Here is a 20,618-nt window from a genome sequence, read left to right as displayed (position 1 = left end):
GATGAGAAGTTAAGACTTGAGGGAAAAGGTTAAGGGGAGAGGGAGAGACTTTGTTCCAAGTGTTTTCATGTTTAAGACAGTCCTCATAGCCCTGGCTGTCCTGAAACTCCTTTTGTAAGCCAGGCTCCCCTTTCAGATTCACCTAACTCTCTGACATCAGAATGCCTGGATTAAAGGGATGAACCACAATTCCTGGCTCAATCCCAAATCTTATTGGGAATAGGACGGTCTTCTAGTTGAGTCCACCTTTGATCTATGAGTATAGACACAGACATGCAGTTTGTTGTTGGGAATAGGATGGTCTTCTAGTTGAGTCCACCTTTGATCTATGAGTATAGACACAGACATGCAATTCGTTGTTGGGAATAGGACGGTCTTCTAGTTGAGTCCACCTTTGATCTATGAGTATAGATACAGACATGCAATTCGTTGCATCCTCACTGTGTAGAAATAGGCATTGTTCCATCTGGAATCCTGGAGAAGACATGGGAAAAGTTTGAATCCCCTGAACACATGTAAAAACCCAACTGTGATGGCTCATGCTTAAGTCCCAGTCCTGGGGCAGGGGAAAGCAAATGAATCCTAGAAATTTGCTGGCCAGCCAGTTAAGCCAGCAGTGCAGGCTTCATCTTCCATGAGAGTCTGTGTCTCAAAACCAAGATTGATCAACTCTACCAATAGTTAACAGTCATTCCTCTTATTTGTATAGCTGAACCTCTGTCCATGACAGAACTAAACTTAGGATGGTAAGTTTTAGGTTGAGGTGGGAGGTATAGGGGAATCCATTAGTTCCATGGTGTTGAAATAGACTTCTCAGGGATCATGCCCTATGCACATCTATTCACCAAAAACGGAACCTGCAGAACAAAGTAATGGTTGCATCGATGTCCAACAGTGTGAATGAATGATTTTTCCTGGAATTACTAACAAAAGGGTTGGTGCAGAGTAACTTCCAAAGGTTGGGTATGTTGCAAAAACAACTGGACCACTGGGACAAAAAAACTCCAAATTAGCAGATGGATTATAGGATCTGAAACCCCGGGGCTCTGTGCACAGCTTAGCATGGAGGCAGCCAGAAGGTCCAGAGATCTCTCCCATGCAGTTGCCCTAGTCTGTCTCCTCCTCCCATCACACCCTACCTCCAAGCTGTGAAAAGTCCTTTGTATGTGGTTGGAGCCTGACCTTTCAGAATCTTCCAATTTTTTTCTCTCAGACATGGGGTCCTTTATTTGCCCCCAGAATCCATTATCTGCCTCCTCCTCAGAATGTTTCAGTTCTAAGGAAACTTGAGGTATGCATGTAAGCTCAGAAGACTTTCTGAGTAAGTTTTCTCCTTGTATCATGTGAGTGTAGAAAATTAAACATAGTTCTAACATGGCCATCAGTTTTGGTGGCAAGTGAAATATCTTCTGACTCAAACCTGCAACTGTCTCAAAAGAACAAACATTTATAAACTTAGGGTTAGGTAAACTATATCCACGTTATTTGAAAACAATGTTGAGACTTATGAGAAAGCATTATTATAATAAGTATCTGAATATACATGTGAACAAATATTTATATATACACATATATATGTACATATATGACTACAGATGATAATATACACTGTCTTTATATCAGTGGTTTTAAAACTTAATGCTGTGACTCTTTAATGCAGTGCCTTATATTATGGTGATGACCAAAACTACATTATTTGTTGCTTCTCCATGACTTCACTTACGTTACAATTCTAACAGTATAAAATTTATCTGATATGCAGGATGTGCGATATGTGACCTTTGAAAGGGTTGTTTAACTCCAAAGATGCTGAAACCCACAGGTTGAAAATTACAGCTTTATATAAAGAGAAGAAATGTTATCATTTTTAATCACAAAGATTATTGTATGTTAAAGTGCAGAAGTAAGGCCTAGGGATATACCTCATTCACAGCATGCTCACCCAGGCCCAATTGGATTCAGTCCGCAACCCTGTATGAATCAGGGATAAAGAATATACTTCTAATCCTAGCAGTAAGGGCAGAAATGGAAGAATCAGTAGTTCAAGGTACTCCTTGGCTTGAATTAGTCAAGTCCCAGGTTAAGGAGAGACCATGTCTGAAGAAAAAATATATAGGTGGTAAGTGTCTTGTTATGTTTATATTGCTGTAAAGAGAAGCTATGACCATGACAACTGGTAACAGTATTTAATTGGGGACTTGGTACAGCATTGCTTACAGTTAATCTATGATGAACATGGCAGGAAGCATGGAGTCAGAAGGCAGTCTTCACACTGCTCGGTATCTGACAGCCATAAAAGACAGCAACACACTGCAGAGATGCAGATTGGATTTGGTGTGGACTTTTGAAAGCTCCCCCAACAAGGCCACACCTTCTAAAAACTCTGGCCAAGACATTCCAATATGTGTGCTTATGGGGCACATTTTCATTCAATCAGTTTGCGATGGAGAAATGGTTTAGTGATTAATAGCAACTGCTATTTTTGTAAGAGGACCAGTGTTCACTAAAATCACCTATATTAAGTGGCTCAGAATACCATTAACTCCAGTTCCACCCAGGCACATTTCCTCCTCTGGCTCTAAGGATGGTTGTGTGCACACATACACATTTAAAAAATAAGGTGAAATTTTTTTTCAATTACCAGATAGGTGACTACAATGGAAAGATCAGGGATGACCCATGTGCACCCAAAGGTGCTCAGTTTTAAAGACAACTCTAATTATAAGTATCAAATGAACCACTGCTTACACAGGTCTGAAATTTGAAGGCATTTAGGTTGACTGAAGAACACTTATGCCTGAAACCTAGCACCTCATTGTGACACCCAGCCTAAGTCACTCAGAACTCATGTAGAATGCACATGTCAGGGTCCTAATGGGAGCACCTTTGCTTGTCTCTGCTGCTTTAGTGAATGTCTGAGACGAAGGGCCTGACATCACGAACTACTTGGGCCTAAACTGAACAAAGCCTTACATGAATCCTTCATTTAGTTTGTACAGCTGGAGCAATTAGACTGACTTAATGCTTCCTCTGTGTTGCAGAAAGCACAATGAATCCTCCAGAAAAAGACAATAAGGCAATCCATAGAAGTGAAGAATCAGAGCAGGAGCAGTCATCAGGTTTGTAGGAGGGGTGAGATGTAAAGATAGGTGCACTTAAAGCCACATGCTATACAGGCTTTTATCTGAAAAAGTAGACCTTTGAATTTTTCCTGTGTCCATGAAGGATTGGAGTTTCTGTCCCAGCACCCACATCAGGGATTCAGATCTGTGTATAAATCGAACTCCGTGAAATCCAACACCTCTGTCCTCTGCTGGCAAAATACTACTACAAACCCATACATAGACATATAACCAAAAGTTAAAAATAAGTCTTTGTTTTAAGGTGGATATTTCCTGAGGCAGGAAACCTAAGGTTGACCAACATCAACATGCACATACTAATTTAACACTTAATGACATACCACACACGTGTGTACAGTTCTACACTGTTGAGAAAGATGTGTGCGTGGGAGGGTAATTTGGGGTTTCTCATATGTTGAATAGTCTCTATCCCTGTCCTTATCCAGCTATCCATACTGCTTTAAATGTGGATTTGTTCAGGGGATATGACTACATTTGTCTGCAACATTTGGGTAGTTCTTAGTTCCATTGAATTGTATCATAAATTTAAAAATTGCCATGACAATTTCTTGGAGCAAAATGGTCAGCTTGGCTCATGATATGGAATGCATTAAACTGTGCACATAGACCTCCTCATGCATATATACACACAGCCACCATGACAACCAAGCAAAGGACAAGATTCTACTGAGAAGTCATTTCAAATTCCTCAGGAACCCCTACTCAAGTCCCTGTGCAATTGTGTCTTGATGTTGTATGGGTAGCCACAACTCTATGGCTTGATGTGCCCAACAGCTGTATAATGTGCAGGGGACAACAGTTAAGAGATCCCCTCCTCATCCTCTGTTCGATTAGGGTAGAGGGAATTGATAAAATTAATATGTCTGCTTTGAACTAAAAGCAATATCCTCTTAAACACCAAAATTCAAGTGGCTCACTTCTGCCTGTAACTCCATTCCAGAGTCTGATACCCTCTTCAACCTACAAGAGCACTAGTATGCACACAGAAACATGTAAAAAAAGCAAGAAAAGAATATTTTTCAAAAATTGATAGGTGCCTACAGAGGGAAAGACCATGGTTGACACCTGTGCATTCACAAACACAATGTTGAAGACACCTATAATTACAATTATCAAGTAAATAGCTGCTTACACAGGTCTGAAGTTGGAAGAAATTGAGGATGACTAGTGAATATGAGCCCTTAATGTCTGACCCAGCACCTCATTGTGATACCCACCCTAAGCCACACAGAAGAAATAATGCAGATTGCGTGTGTAAGGATCCAGATGGGAGCATCATTGCCTATCTCTGTGCTTCACTGGACCAGAGGCAAAGGGTCTGACATTACAAAGGACAAGAAACATAACCTGAGCAGAGGCTTGGCATTAATGCTTTATGTAGTATGGACATGAAGTCTTCTCATCGAGCTTGGAAAATTAGACTAAATATTAACACTTTCTCTGTGTTGCAGAAAGTACAATGGCTTCTCCAGAAAAAGTGGATGAAACAATCACGAAAGACAAAGAACCAGACCAGGAACAGACCACAGGTTTGCCTGCAGGGTGGGGTATCCAGATGGGTACACTTAAAGCCACATACTGATGGTTTTTGTTTTGTATTTTTAATTAGTACCCTAAATTTTTCTGTGTGCACACAGGTTATATTTGTTATACAAGTACCAACATCAACTGGCTCAGAGAGATTCATGTTAAATCTAGGTCCACAAAATCTAACACTTTGGTCCTCTGATGGCAGAAGGCTAATACATATGCACACTTAGACATGTACTTAAAAGATAAAAGCGGGTCAGTTATAAAGATTCTAAAGTCACATAAATTGACCTGACACATACATCCACATGCACACATATACTTAACGCTTACTCACACACACACACACACACACACACACACACACACACACACACACACACACCCATACACACACACATAAAGAAAACTTAAATGTTGACATGGAGTGTGGAAGGTAATTGTGGGTTTCTCATTCCTAGTTGACTGGTCACTGTGCTTCTCCTTATACAGTGTTCACATTGGTTTAATGTTGTTTCTTTCAGGGCTTAAGACTCTTTCTACTTTGCATGTAGGAGGGTAAAAATGGAAGAATCATTGCCTGCCTTTGATGTGCTTTAGTAAACTTCTTAGGAAAAGGATCCAACATCACATATAAATGGGCATAACCTGAGCAGAGGTGTACATTACTACGTAATTATGTGGTTTGATGTAAACTGTTCTCATCCCTTTTCAGAGAGTTGGGCTAACATATTAACTCTTCTATGTTGCAGAAAGCTCTGCCACTACTCCAGAGAAAAATAATAAAGCAACCCTGAAAGACCAAGGACCAGAACAAGAACAAATATCAGGCTTGAAGAGATGGTGGGATGTGAAGACAGACACATTTAAAGCAGAATTTTGTACAGGTATTTATCTAAGTATTAGACCCAGAAATCTTAGATGTGTTCATGCAGAATTAAGGTTTGATTACTATCACCATCATTTTTCTCAGAGATACTTGTAACTTTAGCTCTAAAAAGAAAACCAACACTTTGTCCTTTGCTTCCATAGGGCTCACACATACCCACAGAGACTTGTGATTGAAAATTTAAATGATTCTTTGATTTAATAGTGGATGTGTACTGAGGAAAGAAACCTATGGTTGAAGTCTGACACCCACATAAACATCACACATTTTTGACACTAATCACACACCACACAGATATGTACATGTACAAATCTAAATTGGCCAGGTAAGGTGGTTGAGGGTGATTTTGGCTCTCTCGGTCCACATACACTGGTATGTGTGCCTGTCTTTATTGCACTATTCCCACTGGATTAAATGATCCTTTAAATGGTACATTAGTCTTTATAGTCCTCGACATGTTTTGGTGACAGGGATCTTGCTTCCATTGATTGTATCATGAATTTTAAGACCAACTTAACCTCTTCATAGATGGAAATATTCATCTAGGCATCTGATATTTGCTGCACTACATTTGATCTGTGCATGCTCATAAAGCTATAATTAGTAATGCTGAATCTAGAGGATTGTCTTGTTCTGCTCAGAGTATTGCTTCCAGCACTAGGACCAGACCTCAATTCCCTCAGCCTATCTTAAAAAGCCAGGTGGTAGGAGCATTTGCCTTTGATATCACCACCACAGTGGCATAGACACAGGATTTCTGGTGCTTTCTAAGTTGCCCATTAAACATGGTGAGATCGAGAGGTTTAGTGAGACTCCAAAACTAAAATTGAAGACCAGAGAGTTAGGTGTGTGGATAAGATCACATAGCTACACTTGTTGAGGATGCAGGTTCAGTTTTCAGCTCCCACAGGCCAAGCTCATGTCTGTAAGTCTAATTCCAGGGTATCTTCCACGATGTGGTCTCAACTGGCACAGGCTACATAGGGATCAGGGACATACGTAGAGGAAAAGCATTCTTATATAAGAATAAATGCAAGTAAACATTAAGATTGAGAGTGACTGAGAAAGACATGGAAAGTCAAGCTCTGGTCTGTATGTGTGCACACAAATGTGCACATGAAGCAGCCTACACTCATGTACCCAAAGAGAGTGTCATGTCAACCCTGAGACAACAGTGCTCCTATACAAAAGTGACTCATATTACTGACATTTCCTCAGCAGCCCCTACCCAATCTCTGATGCAATTTTCAATTTCTTAATCTTGCACGGGTGACTGCAGCCTCAGGACTTCATGAGATGAGCAGCTCTATAATGTCCAGAAGAGAGCAGTTCACATCTCATTCCCATTCTCTGTTCACCAATGGTAGAAGAAATTGATGCAAGTAATATCACTGAATTGAATTAAAAGCAGTAACCTATTCCACTTTGAAGAACTAGTGTAAAATGCCTGTGTTAGGGCCCAAATGAGAGCATCATTGCCTGCATATCTCTGTGCTTCGTGATCTTCTGAAGAATAAGAAAAAGACCTAACATCACACATTACATGGGCAAAAACGGAACAGAAGCTTACATAAATCGTTTAACTCTTTACTTTTTAACTTATTAACTCTTTACTTTTGCAGAAAGCTCCATGAGTACTCCAGAAAAACAGAGTAAAGCGACCCAGAAAGAAAAAGAAGCAGAGCAGGAGCAGTCATCAGGTTAGCAGGGATGGTGTGGTGTAAAGATAGGTACATTGAAAGCCACATCCTATAGGTTTTTATCTGAAGAATTAGACCCCACAATTCTAAGTTGTTTCATGCATGTTGGAGTTTGGGGACTACCACCATCAGCTGGCTCATACCTAATGGTAAGTTTACCTCAAAAAAAAAAAAAAAGAAAGAAAAAGAAAAAAGAAAACCAACACCTCTGTCTTTTGCTTTCACAAGGTCATACATGCCCACACCTAGACATGTAATTAAAAATTAAAGATGATTCTTTGATTTAACACTGGATGTTTCCTGAGGAAGGAAACCTATGGTTGACCTCTGACACATCAACATGCACATACATTTTTGACACTTACGCCATACCACAGACAAATATACAGAAACAATCTAAATGAACTAGATCGTGACTGAGGATAATCTTTGGTGCTTTAACCTTAGATGACTGGCAACTGTGCCTGTCCTTATCCAACTATTCCCACTAGGTTAAGTGATTTCCAAGGATGTGTGATTGTTTATATTTCTCTGCATGTTTGGGAAGGTATTCCTTGGTCCATTGATTATATCATATATTAATCACATGAATGATTTCTTGGAGGGAAATTTATCTAGGAACCTGATATTTACTGCATTACATTGTATCGGTGTGTGCACATAGAGCTGTAATTATTTAGGTTGAATCTAGAGACTTGTCTTGCTCTGGGAAAGAAATGCTTCCTGCAAGAGGAACACAGATAAATTCCCAGAACCTATCTAAAAGTAAGTTGAGAGGGTCATGTGAATATAATATCACAACCATGTAGGCAGAGACAGGATCCCTGGTACTTGCTGGCCAGCTCAGTATCCATGGTGAGAGCCATGTTTAGTGAGACTCTCCAAAACTAAGCCTGGAGTTCAGAGAGAGAGGTCAGTGTGTAAGATCATACTTCTAAAGAATGATGGTTTACACTCAAGTTTCCTGGTGCAGGTTATAACTGAAAGACCAATTTCAGGGAATCTGCCATCTAGTATTCCCAACTGACACTGCCTGTATAGGGTACGAGGACATAAATCTAGGAAAAGCATTCCTCAATAAGATGATGCATCTTTAAAAATTAAGATTGAGAGTGACTGAGACAGTTATGAAAAGTCAACCTCTGGTTTAGGTATGTGTACTCAGTTCCTCAGAGTGTGATGTACTCTTCAGGCTTCAAGTGCATATGCATGTACACATAAACATGTAGAAAAAAATAAATGTATATATTTTTCAAAAAGTAATAGTTGTCTACAGAGTGGAAAACCCAACATTTGACATCTGTGCAACAAAAGGCACAAGATTTTGAATACAGCTCTGATTACAAGTATCAAGTGAGGAGATCCTTACACAGATTTGAAATTTCAAATCATTGAGGGTAAATAATGAAGCTAAATTCCTTATGCCTTTGAATATCTCCACCTTGTGACACACACGTCTGTTCACTAAGGATAGTGGGAATTGATACATTTAATATCTCTGGTTTGAACTAAAAGCAATACCATACTGCACTCAAACACCCACATTCAATCGACATCCGCTTGTAACATTACTTCCACGGAGTGTGATATCTTCTTCAGCATTCAAGGGAACCTGAAGGTACACAAAAACATGTAGAACACATATATGAAATATATGCATATATATATATATATATATTTCAAATTTGATAGGTGCTTAAGGGGGGAGGGCACAATTGTTGACATCTGTGAACCAAAAAGCACAAAATGTTTAAAACTCTGATTACAAGTATCAAGGAAATAGGTTCTTACACAGGTTTTGAATTTGAAATAAGGAGGAAGAGCCCTTAAGGCCTATGACTCAACTCCTTTTGTGACACACACTATAAACCACTGAGAAGAATTAGTATAGTCTACATGTGTGAGTGTCCAAATGGGAGCATCAATGCCTGCCTATTTCTGTACTTCAGTAAACTTCTTAGGTAAAGGAACTGGTATCACGTCTACATGGGCATAAACAGAACAGATGCTTACATTATTCCTTTGTGTGCTTTGGAAATAAATGTATTCATTCCCAGAAGTGAGAATTATACTGTTCTATTAAATATTCTTTTGCAGAAAGCTCCACAATTACTCCAGAAAAAGAGGGAACAGAAAACCTGGAGGACCAAGGAGGAGGGCAGGAGCAGTCATCAGGTTAGCAGGGATGGTGTGGTGAAGAGGGAGGTACATTTAAAGTCACCTTACTGCACAGGGTTTAATATGAGGAATTAAAGCCCCAAATTTTTTGCTTTTATGCTAAATTGGAGTTTGATTGTTACCTCCACATCTGACTATTAATCATCTAGCTCATTACCTACATGTCATTTTAGGTCTAAGATAACCAAGACTCATACATACCCACACCTAGATATGTAATTGAAAATTAAAGATGATGAGCCTTAGATTTAACAGTGGAGGTTTTCTGAGTTAAAAAACCTATGGTTGACCTCTGGCACAACAGCATGCACACACATTCTTGACACTTGTCACATATCACCCACATATGCACAGAAACAATTCTGAATTGTTTAGACAGAATTGTTGAGGGTAGTTTTCAGTTTGTCAGTCTTAGTTGACTGGCATGTGTGCCTGAAATTATGTCTCTTCTCCCCTTGGATAAATGAATCTTACAAGTATATGTGACACTTTATATTTCTCTGCAAGCACTGAGGGAGGGGTTCTTGGTTGCATTGATTGTATCATGATTTAAAAATCACCTTAACAATTGCTTGAAAGGAGCTATTCAGTTAGGCACCTGAATTTCACTGCATTCAATTGCATCTCTGTATGCATATATAGTTAAAGTTGAATCTAAGAGGCTTGCCTTGTCTTGCTCTGTCAAAGTAATGCTTCCTGCAAGAGGACCAGAGATCAATGCCCAGAATGTATGTAAATGTCAGTTGGGAGTGTTACCACCCCGGAGGCACAGACTGAAGATCCCTGGTGCTTGCTGGCCAGCCCAGTATCCATGTTGAGATTAAGATTTAATGAGACTCTCCAAAGCTAAAATTGGAGACCAGAGAGTTGGGTCAGTAGAAAATGTGACTTAATCACACATCTGGAGGATTGAGGTACCGTTGTCACCTCCCTCATGCCAGCTCAGATCTGTAAATCTAATGTCAAGGGATCTGCTATCTGGTGTTCCCAACAGCCACAGCCTGCATAGGGAACATGGACATACACAGAGGAAAAGCATTGTTTAATAAACACACATGCATCTTTAAAGGTTAAGACTGAGAGTGACTGTTAGTCATGAAATGTCCAACTCTGGTTCATACATGTGTACACAAATGTGCACATGAGGCTGCCTACTATCGTGTATACACAGTGAGATTCCTTCAATGAAGAGGACATGCTTCTTCAGAAATGCGACTCCCAATCCTTCAATTTCCGTGGAGCACCTAATCCTGATGGGATTTTCAGTTTCTTGATCTTGCACTGGTGACTGCAGCCTCAGGTCTTCATGAGCACCACAGCTGTATAATGCCCACAGGACAGAGGCCCACATCTCCCCCATCCTCTGTCCACTGAGAATAGAGTGAATTGAGAAATTAATAACTCTGCCTTGAACTATAAACAGTATAATATTCCACTCAAATACCCACATTCAAATGGCTCAATCTGCCTGTAATGCCATTTTCACAGAGTGTAATACCTTCTTTAGCCTTAAAGAGAACCTGCATGCACATAGAAACAGATTATATAAAACAGTATACATCTTATTCTCAAGTGAGAGGTGCCAACATTGGTAAAAAGCAACTGTTGATGCCTGTGCACCAAAAAGCAAAAAAGATGTGGAATACAGCCCTGATTACAAGTATCAAGGGGAGAGGTTTTATCCAAGCTTGAAATTTGAAATCATTAAAGGTAACTAATGATGAAGCAGCCTAACTGCCTTTGACCAGCTACTCCTTGTGAAACACACCCTGAGCTACTCAGAAGAGCTAGTGTAGTATTCACATTTGAGGGTCCAATTGGGAGCATCATTGCCTGCCTATTTCTGTGCTTTAGTAAACTTCTAAGATAAGGGACCTAACATCACATGTACATGGGCATAACCAGAGCAGAGGCTTGCGTTATTCCTTCATGTAGTTTGGATATGAAGTGTTCTCATCACCATCTCAGAATTATATTGACATATTAATTCTTCTCCATTGCAGAGAGCTCCGATACTACTCCAAAGAAGGAAGCTAAAGCAATCCTGAAAGACCAAGGACTAGAGCAGGAACAGTTATCAGGATGGTAGTGATGGTGTGGGTGTGGTGTAAAGACATTTATTTAAAGCCACATGCACTACAGGATTTAATCTGAAAGAATTACCCCCCACAATTGTTGTGTTCATACAGAATTGGAGTTTGAAAATGCTACCATCAGCTGGCTAAGAGCTATATATAACTTTAGCTCTGACAAAATGAACACCTCTTTGTGTTCCCTCCATAAGCCTCATGCTTACCCACACCTAGACAAGTAAATTAAAATTAAAGATGATTCTTTGATTTCGTAGTGAATGTTTACTAATGAAGGAAACTTTTGGTTGACCTCTGAGGCCCAGGTCAACAAGGACACACTTTATTGACACTTATGACATATCATACATGTATTTACAAAAAAGACTATTTTGGACAGATTAGTTGAGGGTAATATTGAGTGCTTAAAGTCTAGTAGAGTGTTGTCTATGCCTGTCCTTATCTTTCCATTCCCACTGGTTTAAATGATTTTTAAGTATATGACACTTTATACATGCATTGATGATGGGGGTCCTTGTTTCCATTGATGGTATGTTGACATTAAAATTCATGATACAAATTTCTTGGATTGAAATATTCAGCTAGGTACCTGATACTTGTTGTATTACATTGCATCTGTGTATGCTAATAGAGCTGTAATTATTAAGGCTGAATCTAGAGGAGTGTCTTGTCTTGCTTGCTCAAAATAATGCTTCCAGCTCTAGGACCAGAGTTCAATTTTTTGAACCTACCTAAAAAAGCCAAGTGGTAGGAGCATGTGCCTAAGATTTCACCATTATGGGGGTAGAGACAGATCCCTGGTGCTTGCTGGCCAGCCCATTAAACACTGAGATCGAGCTTTAGTGAGACTCTCCAAAACTAAAATTGGAGACCACATAGTTTGGTCAGTTGATAAGATCACTTAACCCCACTCTGGAGGATGCAGGTTCATATTTCAACACCCTCGTACCAGCTCCGATCTTAAGTCTAATTCTAGGGTATCTTCGGTCATGGGTTCTGAACAGACACAGCATCTATAGGTTGCTGGGACATACACAGAAAAAACATTCTTCAATAAGCATAAATCCAACTTAAGCATTAAGATTGAGTGTGACTTAGAAACTCATAATGTTAACTTCTGGTTCATATATGTGCACAGAAATGTGCACATGGACTTGTCCACTTGCATGTACCTATGAGAGTCAACCATGAAGAGAACATGCTCCTTTTGAAAAGTCAATCCAAACCCTGACAGTTTCTGAGGAACTCCTACCCCATCTCTGTTGGCATTTACATGTCTTGATCTGGCACTGGTGATTCCAGCCTCAGGAGTTCTTGAGCCCAACAGCTCTATAATGTCTTGAGGGCAGCAGTTCCTATCTCCCTCCCCTAAGGTCTGTTCACTGAGGGGAGAAGAAATTTATACATTTAGTTCAAAGCAAAGATACTAACTGTAATACCTTATTCTACTCAAACACCCGCTTTTCAAGTGGCTCACATGGGCATGCAACTCAGTTCACAGAGTCTGTTATCCAATTTACCTTTCAAGGGCACATGCATGTATACAGAAACAAGTAAAAAATGAAATGTGTGCATTTAAAAAAAAAATCATTACATGGTACAAATGCAAGAGACCATGATCGACACCTGTGCTCCCCCAGGCACACAATGTTGAAGACACCTCTAAAGTATCAAATAGCTGCTTATATTCTGAAATGTAAAGATTGAAGATGACTATTAAAGATGAACCCTTAATGCCTATGACCCAGCACCTCCTGATGTCAGCCAGTTTATGCCACTCAGAATAGTGTAGAATGCTTGTGCAAGGATCCACACTGGAACATCATTGCCTGCCTTATCTCTAAGCTTTAGTGAACTTCTGAGGCGAAGGACCAGATATCACTTCTATATGGGCATAACCTGATCAGAGGTTTACATTATTCCTTTATGTGTTTTGATAAAATGTGTTCTCACTCTGGATGGGAGAATTGGACTGACTTAATTCTTCTCCTTTGCAGAAAGCTCTACCACTACTCCCGAGAAAGAAAGTAAAGCTATCCTGAAAGACGAAGGACCAGAGCAGGAAGAGACATTAGGTTTGCAGGGATGGTGGGGTATGAAAATACATTTAAAGCCACATGCTATACAAGGTTCCTTTCCAAAAACATTAGACCTCCAGATCTAAGTTGTGTTCATTCTGAATTGGAGTTTGATTACTACCACCCATGTCAGCTGGCTCCGAGGTGTGTGTAACTTGAGCACAAAGACAATCAACATCTCTGTCCTTTCCCTCCGTAGAACTCATACTTGCCCATACCTATTGAAGTAATTGAACGTGAAAGATGATTCTTTGATTTAACAGTGAATGTTGCCTAAGGAAGGAAACCTATGGTTGACCTCCTAAATCCACATCAACATGCACACATATTCTTGACACTTATCACATATCACACACACATGTACACAAACAATTCTGAGTGGGATGGACAGAGTGGTTGAGCGTAATATTGGGTGCTTCAGTCCCAGTTTACTGGTATGTGTGCCTGTCCTTCTATCACTCACTATTCCCACTCCATTAAATGGATCTCACAAGAGTATAACTCTATAATTCTCTGCATGCTTTGAGAGTTTTCTTGGTTCCTTTGCTTGTATCATGAATCTTAAAATCACCTTAACAATTACTAGGAGGGAAATGTTCAGCTATCAGCTGATATTGACTGCATTAAATTGCAACTGGGTTTGTGTATAAAGCTGTTATCAATAAGTTTGAATCTTGAGGCTTGTCTTTCTCCAACAAAGTAATGCATCCAGCACCTGGACCAGAGTTCAATTCACAGAACCCTTCTAAATATGTCATGTGGAAGGGGCATGTGCCTATAACATCACGACTAAGGAGGCAGATATAACTGGATCCCTCATGCTTGCTGGCTAGCATAGACTACCTTGGTGAGATTCAGTTTTGGTGAGGCCCTTCATAAATAATTTGGAGACCAGAGAGATGCCATAGTGGTTCTGATCACATAGTCACATATTTGTAGTATGCAGGTTCAGTTTTTGGATCCCACATGCCAGCTCATAACTATCAGTTTTGTTTCCAGGGCTTCTGACCTCTTCTTTCTCATCAGGCACAGTTTACACAGGGTACAGTGATATTTATGTATTTACTTTTCAAATGTTGTCGCCTTTACTGGTTTCCCCCATCTTCCATTATGCCTCCCACTGCCTGAAAAATGATGCCCCCTCTCACATCCACCAATACCATCTCAATACCATGGCATTTTCCTAACATGGAGAAACAAGCCTTTAAAGACCAAGGGCTTCTCCTCTTACTGATGCCAGTCTATGTCACCTTCTGCTGCAAATGGGGCTGGAGACAATGGTTCCCCTATGGGTACTCTGGTTGGTGGTTTAGTCCCTGGGAGGTCTCAGGCATATGGGTGGTGACATTGTTTATCAGAGAATCTGTAAACCCATTCAGATTCTTCAGTAATTTCTCTAACTCATCTATTCGGGTCCCAATGTTAAGTCTGCTGGTTAGCTCAAGTATCTGTATAAGTAAGGCTGTGGCAGATCTTTTCAGGAGACATCCGTTTCAGGTTCCTGTCATGAAGCACTTCTTAGCATCAGCAGTAGTGAATGGATTTGGTGGCTATGTATTGGATTGAACTCCAGATGGGGCAGACTCCTGATAGTCTTTGCTTTAGCTTCAGCTCCACTATTCCTGTATTTCCTTCCATGCGTATTTTTCATAGGTTTTGGGGTTCCTTTCTGGGTCTTCAATAGATTCCATTGATCAACCTGCTTATCTCTGCAGCAATACTATGCAATTTTTACCAAGATTGCCCTTTAATACAGCTTGAGGTCAGAAATGGTGATTACCCCAGAAGTTCTTTTACTGTTGATAATAGTTTTCACTATCCTGGGGTTTTTGTTTTTCTAAATGAACTGGGAGATTGTTCTTTCTAACTCTATGAAGAATTGAGTTAGATACTTGATGGAGATTGCATTGAATATCTAGACTGCTTTTGGCAAGATGGGCATTTTTACTGTGGTATTCAATCCATGAACGTGGGAACATTTTTTTCCATTTTCTGGGAACTTCAATTCCTTCTTCAGAGACTTGCAGTCCATGTCATACAGATTTTTCACTTGCTTGGTTACACCTAACTATTTTATATTATTTGTGACTATTGTGAAGGGTGTCATTTCCCTAATTACATTCTCAGCATATTTATCCTTTTAGTTGATTAAAGTCTGTTGATTTTTAGTTGATTTTATATGAAGAGACATTGCTGAAGTTGTTTAACAAATGTAGGCATTCTCTAGTAAAATTTTTGGTGTCACTTAGGTTTACTATCTTGCTATCTGCGGAGAGTGATATTTTGGTGTCTTTTGTCTAATTTCTAATCCTCAACTCTTTTTGTTTTGGCTAGGACATCAAGCATTATGTTGAATAAGTGGGGAGAGAGTAGACAGCCTGTCTAGTTTCTGTTTTTAGTGGAATTGCTTCAAGTTGACCTGTCAGCTTTATATTGTTTTTACTATTTTTAGATATGGGCCTGTTGCAGTAAATATTAAAAAACTGGATTGGTTTATATTTTTACTGGCCCATGTGGTCTCACTCCTCAAGCCCAGTTTTAGTTCGGAGCCCCAGACTCCTCTTGTTCCTGGTCCGAGTCAGCACGGCATAACTTGTCCATGCAATTCCCTTTCCTTTGCAGTTTTCTTCCACCTGTTCTCTGCCTCTCTCATGGGGTATTTTGGTACCCGTAAATCCCACACAAACACAACTCTAGAGCCTGCTAGCTTTCATATAGGCTTGTATGTTCAACTCTCAATCGACAAACTCTCTACACAAGATAACATCAAATAGACAAAAGATGCAAACTGCCCTTCATATAAGATGCTAGACCTTTAATATTCATAGCTTTAAACACCAGTAACTATCGGGGTCTAGCTGGTCCTTGGGAAGTTCCATGTTGGCACGGTCTTCCCCTTCTGTCCTCTAACCCTTCCAGCTCTCAGACCTATCTCCTCCCATTGACTGGCTTTCCTTTATTTTACTAAGTAAAATGGCAAGTTTAAGTTGGAGTCACCAGCTAGCCAGCCCTTCTTGGGGAAGTGGTATTAAAATTAAAATACTAACAGCTTCAGGACCACCTACATGGGCCTTGAATTTCTAATCTTTTATCATAAAGTGGTTAATTTTTTTCAAATTATGTTTTTCAGCATCTAATGAGTTGATCATGTGGATTTTTTCTATAAGTTTGTTTATATAGTGGATTATGTTGATGGATTTTCACATATTGAATCATTCCTGCATCCCTGGGATGAAGCCTATTGTTTATGATGGATAATCATTTTAATATGTGCTTGGATTCAGTTTTCGAGAATTTGAATGTTTTTTATCGATATTTTTGAGTGAAATTAATCACAATTCTCTTTCATTGTAGGGTCTTTGTTCATTTGTAGGTATATAAGGGTAATTGTAAAGAATGAATTATGTAGTGTTCCTTATGATTCTATTTATAATAGTTTGAAGTGTATTTGGTATTAGGACTTGTATGAAGATCTGATAGGATTCTGCACTAAAACTACCTAGATCTGTGCTTTGTTTGGTTGGATGACATGTATTGACTATTTCTTTAGGGGGTTATGGACTCTTTATATGGTTTATCTAATTCTGATTTGACTTTGATACCTGGAATCTGTTTAGAATATTTTCCATTTCCTCCAGATTTTCCAGTCTTGTTGAATATAGGCCATTGTATTAGGATCTGATATTGTTTTAATTTGCTATATTTCTATATCCATTTTTTCTTTGACTTTGTTAATTCAGAGACTCTTTCTGTGGCCTCTGCTTTGACTAAGGGTTTATCCATCTTGTTGAATTTCCTCAAAGATCAAGCTCCTGATTTTGCTGATTGTTTTTGTATATTTTTTGGTTCTACATAATTTCAACTCTGAGTTTGATTATTTCTGCCATGTATTCCTCTTGGGTGTATTTGATTCATTTTGTTCTAGAGCTTTCAGGTATGTTGTCCAGATGCTAGTGTATGCTCTATAGATTCTCTTTGAAAGCACTCACAACTATGAGAGTTTCTCTTATCACAACTTTCATTGTATAAGTTTTGTTATGTTGTGGCTTTATTTTCATTATATTCTAAAAAATGTCATTAATTTACCTCATTATTTTTTTCTGTGAAATAGTTATCATTGAGTAGAGAGCATTGTTTAGCTTCCATGTATATATGGGTTTTCTGGGTTTTTTTTTTTTTTTTTTTGGTGTTATTTAAAACTAGCCTTAGACCATGGTGACCTGATAGGGTTCATACAATTATGTCACTCTTCCTATTTCTGTTGAGGCCTATTTTGTTACCAATTATATGGTCAATTTTTGAGAATGTACATTGAGGTACTGAGAAGGTATATTTGTTTTAGGATGCTATGTTCTATAGATATCTGTTAAATCCGTTTGGTACATAAATTCTGTCAGTTTCACTGTGTCTCAGTTTAGTTTCTGTTTACATGATCCGTCCATTGATGAGAATGGGGTTTTGATGTCTCCCACTATTGTGAGGTGCAATGTGTGGTTTTCATTTTAGTAAAGTTACTCTTAGAATGTGAGTTCTTGGATCATGGATGTTCAGAATTAGAGTTCATCTGGGTAGATTTTTTTCTTTGTGTATGAAGTATCATTCCTTATCTTTTTTTATAATGTTTGGCTGAAAATCTATTTTCTATGATATTAGAATGGCTACTTCAGCTTGTTTGTTGGGACCATTTCCTTGGAACATTTTTTTCCATCCTTTACTCTGAAGTAGTGCCTGTCATTATCATTGAGGTGTGTTTTTGCAGCAAAATGCTGTGTCCTGTTTACATATTCAATATATTATTCATTATTCTGTCTTTATTAAGAAATTGAGTCATTTTATTATAAGGGAGAATATGGAATATTGATTGTTTTCATTTTTGTTAGAAGTGAAATTCGGTTAGTGTGCCTATCTTCTTTTGGGTTTGTTGAAAGATTACTTGCTCTTTCCAGGGTGTAGTTTCTCTCTTTGTATTGGAGTTTTTCATCTCTTATCATTTGTAGTGCTGCATTTTAGGAAAACAAAATGTGTTAATGTGGTTTTTTTCCCTTAATATCTTATATTCTCCATCTAAGTTCATTGAGTTTGCTGGATATAGTAGCCTGGACTGGCTTTTTTTTTTCTTAAGGCATATATGTCATCTTCCTTGTATCTTTTAGTTTTCATCATCTCTGTTGAAAAGTCTGATATGATTCTGATAGGTCTGTCTTCATATGTTAATTGACCATTTTTCCGTACTGCTTTTAATATTCCTTCTTTGTTTTGTGAAATTGGTGTTTTGACTAATATGTGACAGGTGGTATTTCTTTTCTAGTCCAATCTATTTGGAATTCTGTAGGCTTCTTGTATATTCATGGGCATCTTTCTTCAGGTTGGGGAATTTTTCTTGTATTATTTTATTTGAAGATATTTTCTGGCCCTTTAATTTGGGAAACTTTTCTCTTCTATACTTATTATCTTTAGGATTGATATTCTCACTGTGTCCTGGATGTCCTGGATGTTTTTGGTTAGGAGCTTATTGCATTTTGAATGTTCTTTTGATTATTGTGTCAACATTTTATACAGTATCTCCTGCCCCTAAGATGCTCTGTTCTGTCTCTTGATGGTGATGCTTGTATATATGTCTTCTGAATTTTCCTAGGTTTTATATTCTCCAGATCTGTCTATCTTTGTGATTTATTTGATTCTGTTTCTACTTTTAAATTGAGGATGGTTTTGTTCAATTCCATCACCTGTTTAAGGGATTATCATGTTTTTTCTTTAAGCGTTTCCACTTGTTCATTTGTGTTCTTCTGGATTTCTTTAAAGGAATTATTTTTGTCCTCAATTAAACCCTGTATTATCCCAATGAAATGTGATTTTAAACCCAAATCTTGCTTTTTTGGTGTGTCGGCATCCAGGACTCACTGTGGTGGGAAAACTGGGTTTTCATGATGTCAACTAGCCTTTCTTCCTGTTCCTTAGATTCTTCCACTTGTCTCTCACCATCTAGTTATCTCTGGTGTTAGTTGGTCTTGTTGACTCTGATCTAAGTCTGTCTGCCTGTGAACCAGTGATCTTAGGAGTGAGAGAACTCCTGGTATACCAGCTATTCCTAGGTAAGATTTGGGTATGGAGGGATACAAGGTTGCCTTAGCTCTGGGTTCATATGTCTACCAGAAGCATAGTGTATTAAGTTGATCTGAGGTTCCTGTGTCTTGTGTGTTCTTGGTGGATCCTTCCTTGGAAAGGTATTGGGGTGAAATTTGTCTCACCTGTGGCCTGTGAAGAGCACTCCTGTGAGACAAGCTTTCCTAAGGAAGGGTTTGGGTATGGAGGACTATGAGACAGACTTAGGACTGGGTTATGATAGAGACCAGAAGCTTGGCAAAGCTTTCTTAATAAGTACATCTTTAAATATTAAGATTTGAAGTGACTGAGAAAGACCGTAAAAGTTCTGGTCCATTGATGTACACAAAAATGTGCATATGGAACTGCCTATTCCCATGCACCAACATAGAGAGTCAAGACCACCACAATGAGGACATGGTCCTACAGAAAAGTGATACAAAATCATGGCACTACCTCAGGAGCTCCCACCCAACCTCTGATAAAATTTTAAGTGTCTTCATCGTGCCAAGAGACTGCAGCATAAGGAATTCATGAGCCCAACAGCTGTACAATGACAGGACAGCAGTTCAAAGCTCTTCTCCATATACTCTGTTCACTAAGAGTTGATAGAATTTATACAATTAATATCTTTGCTTTGTACTAAAAGCAATATTATGTTACACTCAAACACCCCCATTCAAGTGGCTCAATTAGCCTGTAACTCTAATTCCACAAAGTGTGGTAACCTATTCAGCCTCCAAGAGCACCTGCACGCACACAGAAAAATGTAGGAAAACATTTATACTTTTTTACAAGAATTTGTAGATACCTACAGAGGAGAAACATGGTTGATACCTGTACAGCTACACGCACACAGTGTTGATGGCATTCTAATTACAAGTATCAAGTGAAGAGAGCTGTTTACA

General features: G+C 38.9%; 1 protein-coding gene across 1 annotated transcript in view; it reads left to right on the top strand.

Annotated features, from left to right (window-relative positions):
* Positions 1–2,166: 2,166 nt before the first annotated feature.
* Positions 2,167–20,618, top strand: part of NLRP5 (NLR family pyrin domain containing 5) — a gene marked incomplete at both ends in the record, with an annotated part of 49,097 nt that continues 30,645 nt past the window's right edge. The window contains 7 exon segments of the mRNA XM_080941909.1: positions 2,167–2,176; positions 3,042–3,119; positions 4,595–4,672; positions 5,426–5,560; positions 7,185–7,262; positions 9,360–9,437; positions 13,528–13,605. Coding sequence (XP_080798035.1) covers positions 2,167–2,176; positions 3,042–3,119; positions 4,595–4,672; positions 5,426–5,560; positions 7,185–7,262; positions 9,360–9,437; positions 13,528–13,605 — 535 coding nt within the window.

Source organism: Micromys minutus (assembly GCF_963924665.1).
Source record: "Micromys minutus genome assembly, chromosome: 30".
In the NCBI taxonomy this organism is placed as follows: Eukaryota; Metazoa; Chordata; class Mammalia; order Rodentia; family Muridae; genus Micromys; species Micromys minutus.
Note: the sequence above shows the minus strand (reverse complement) of the source record. Positions and strands in the feature narration are given on the sequence as shown.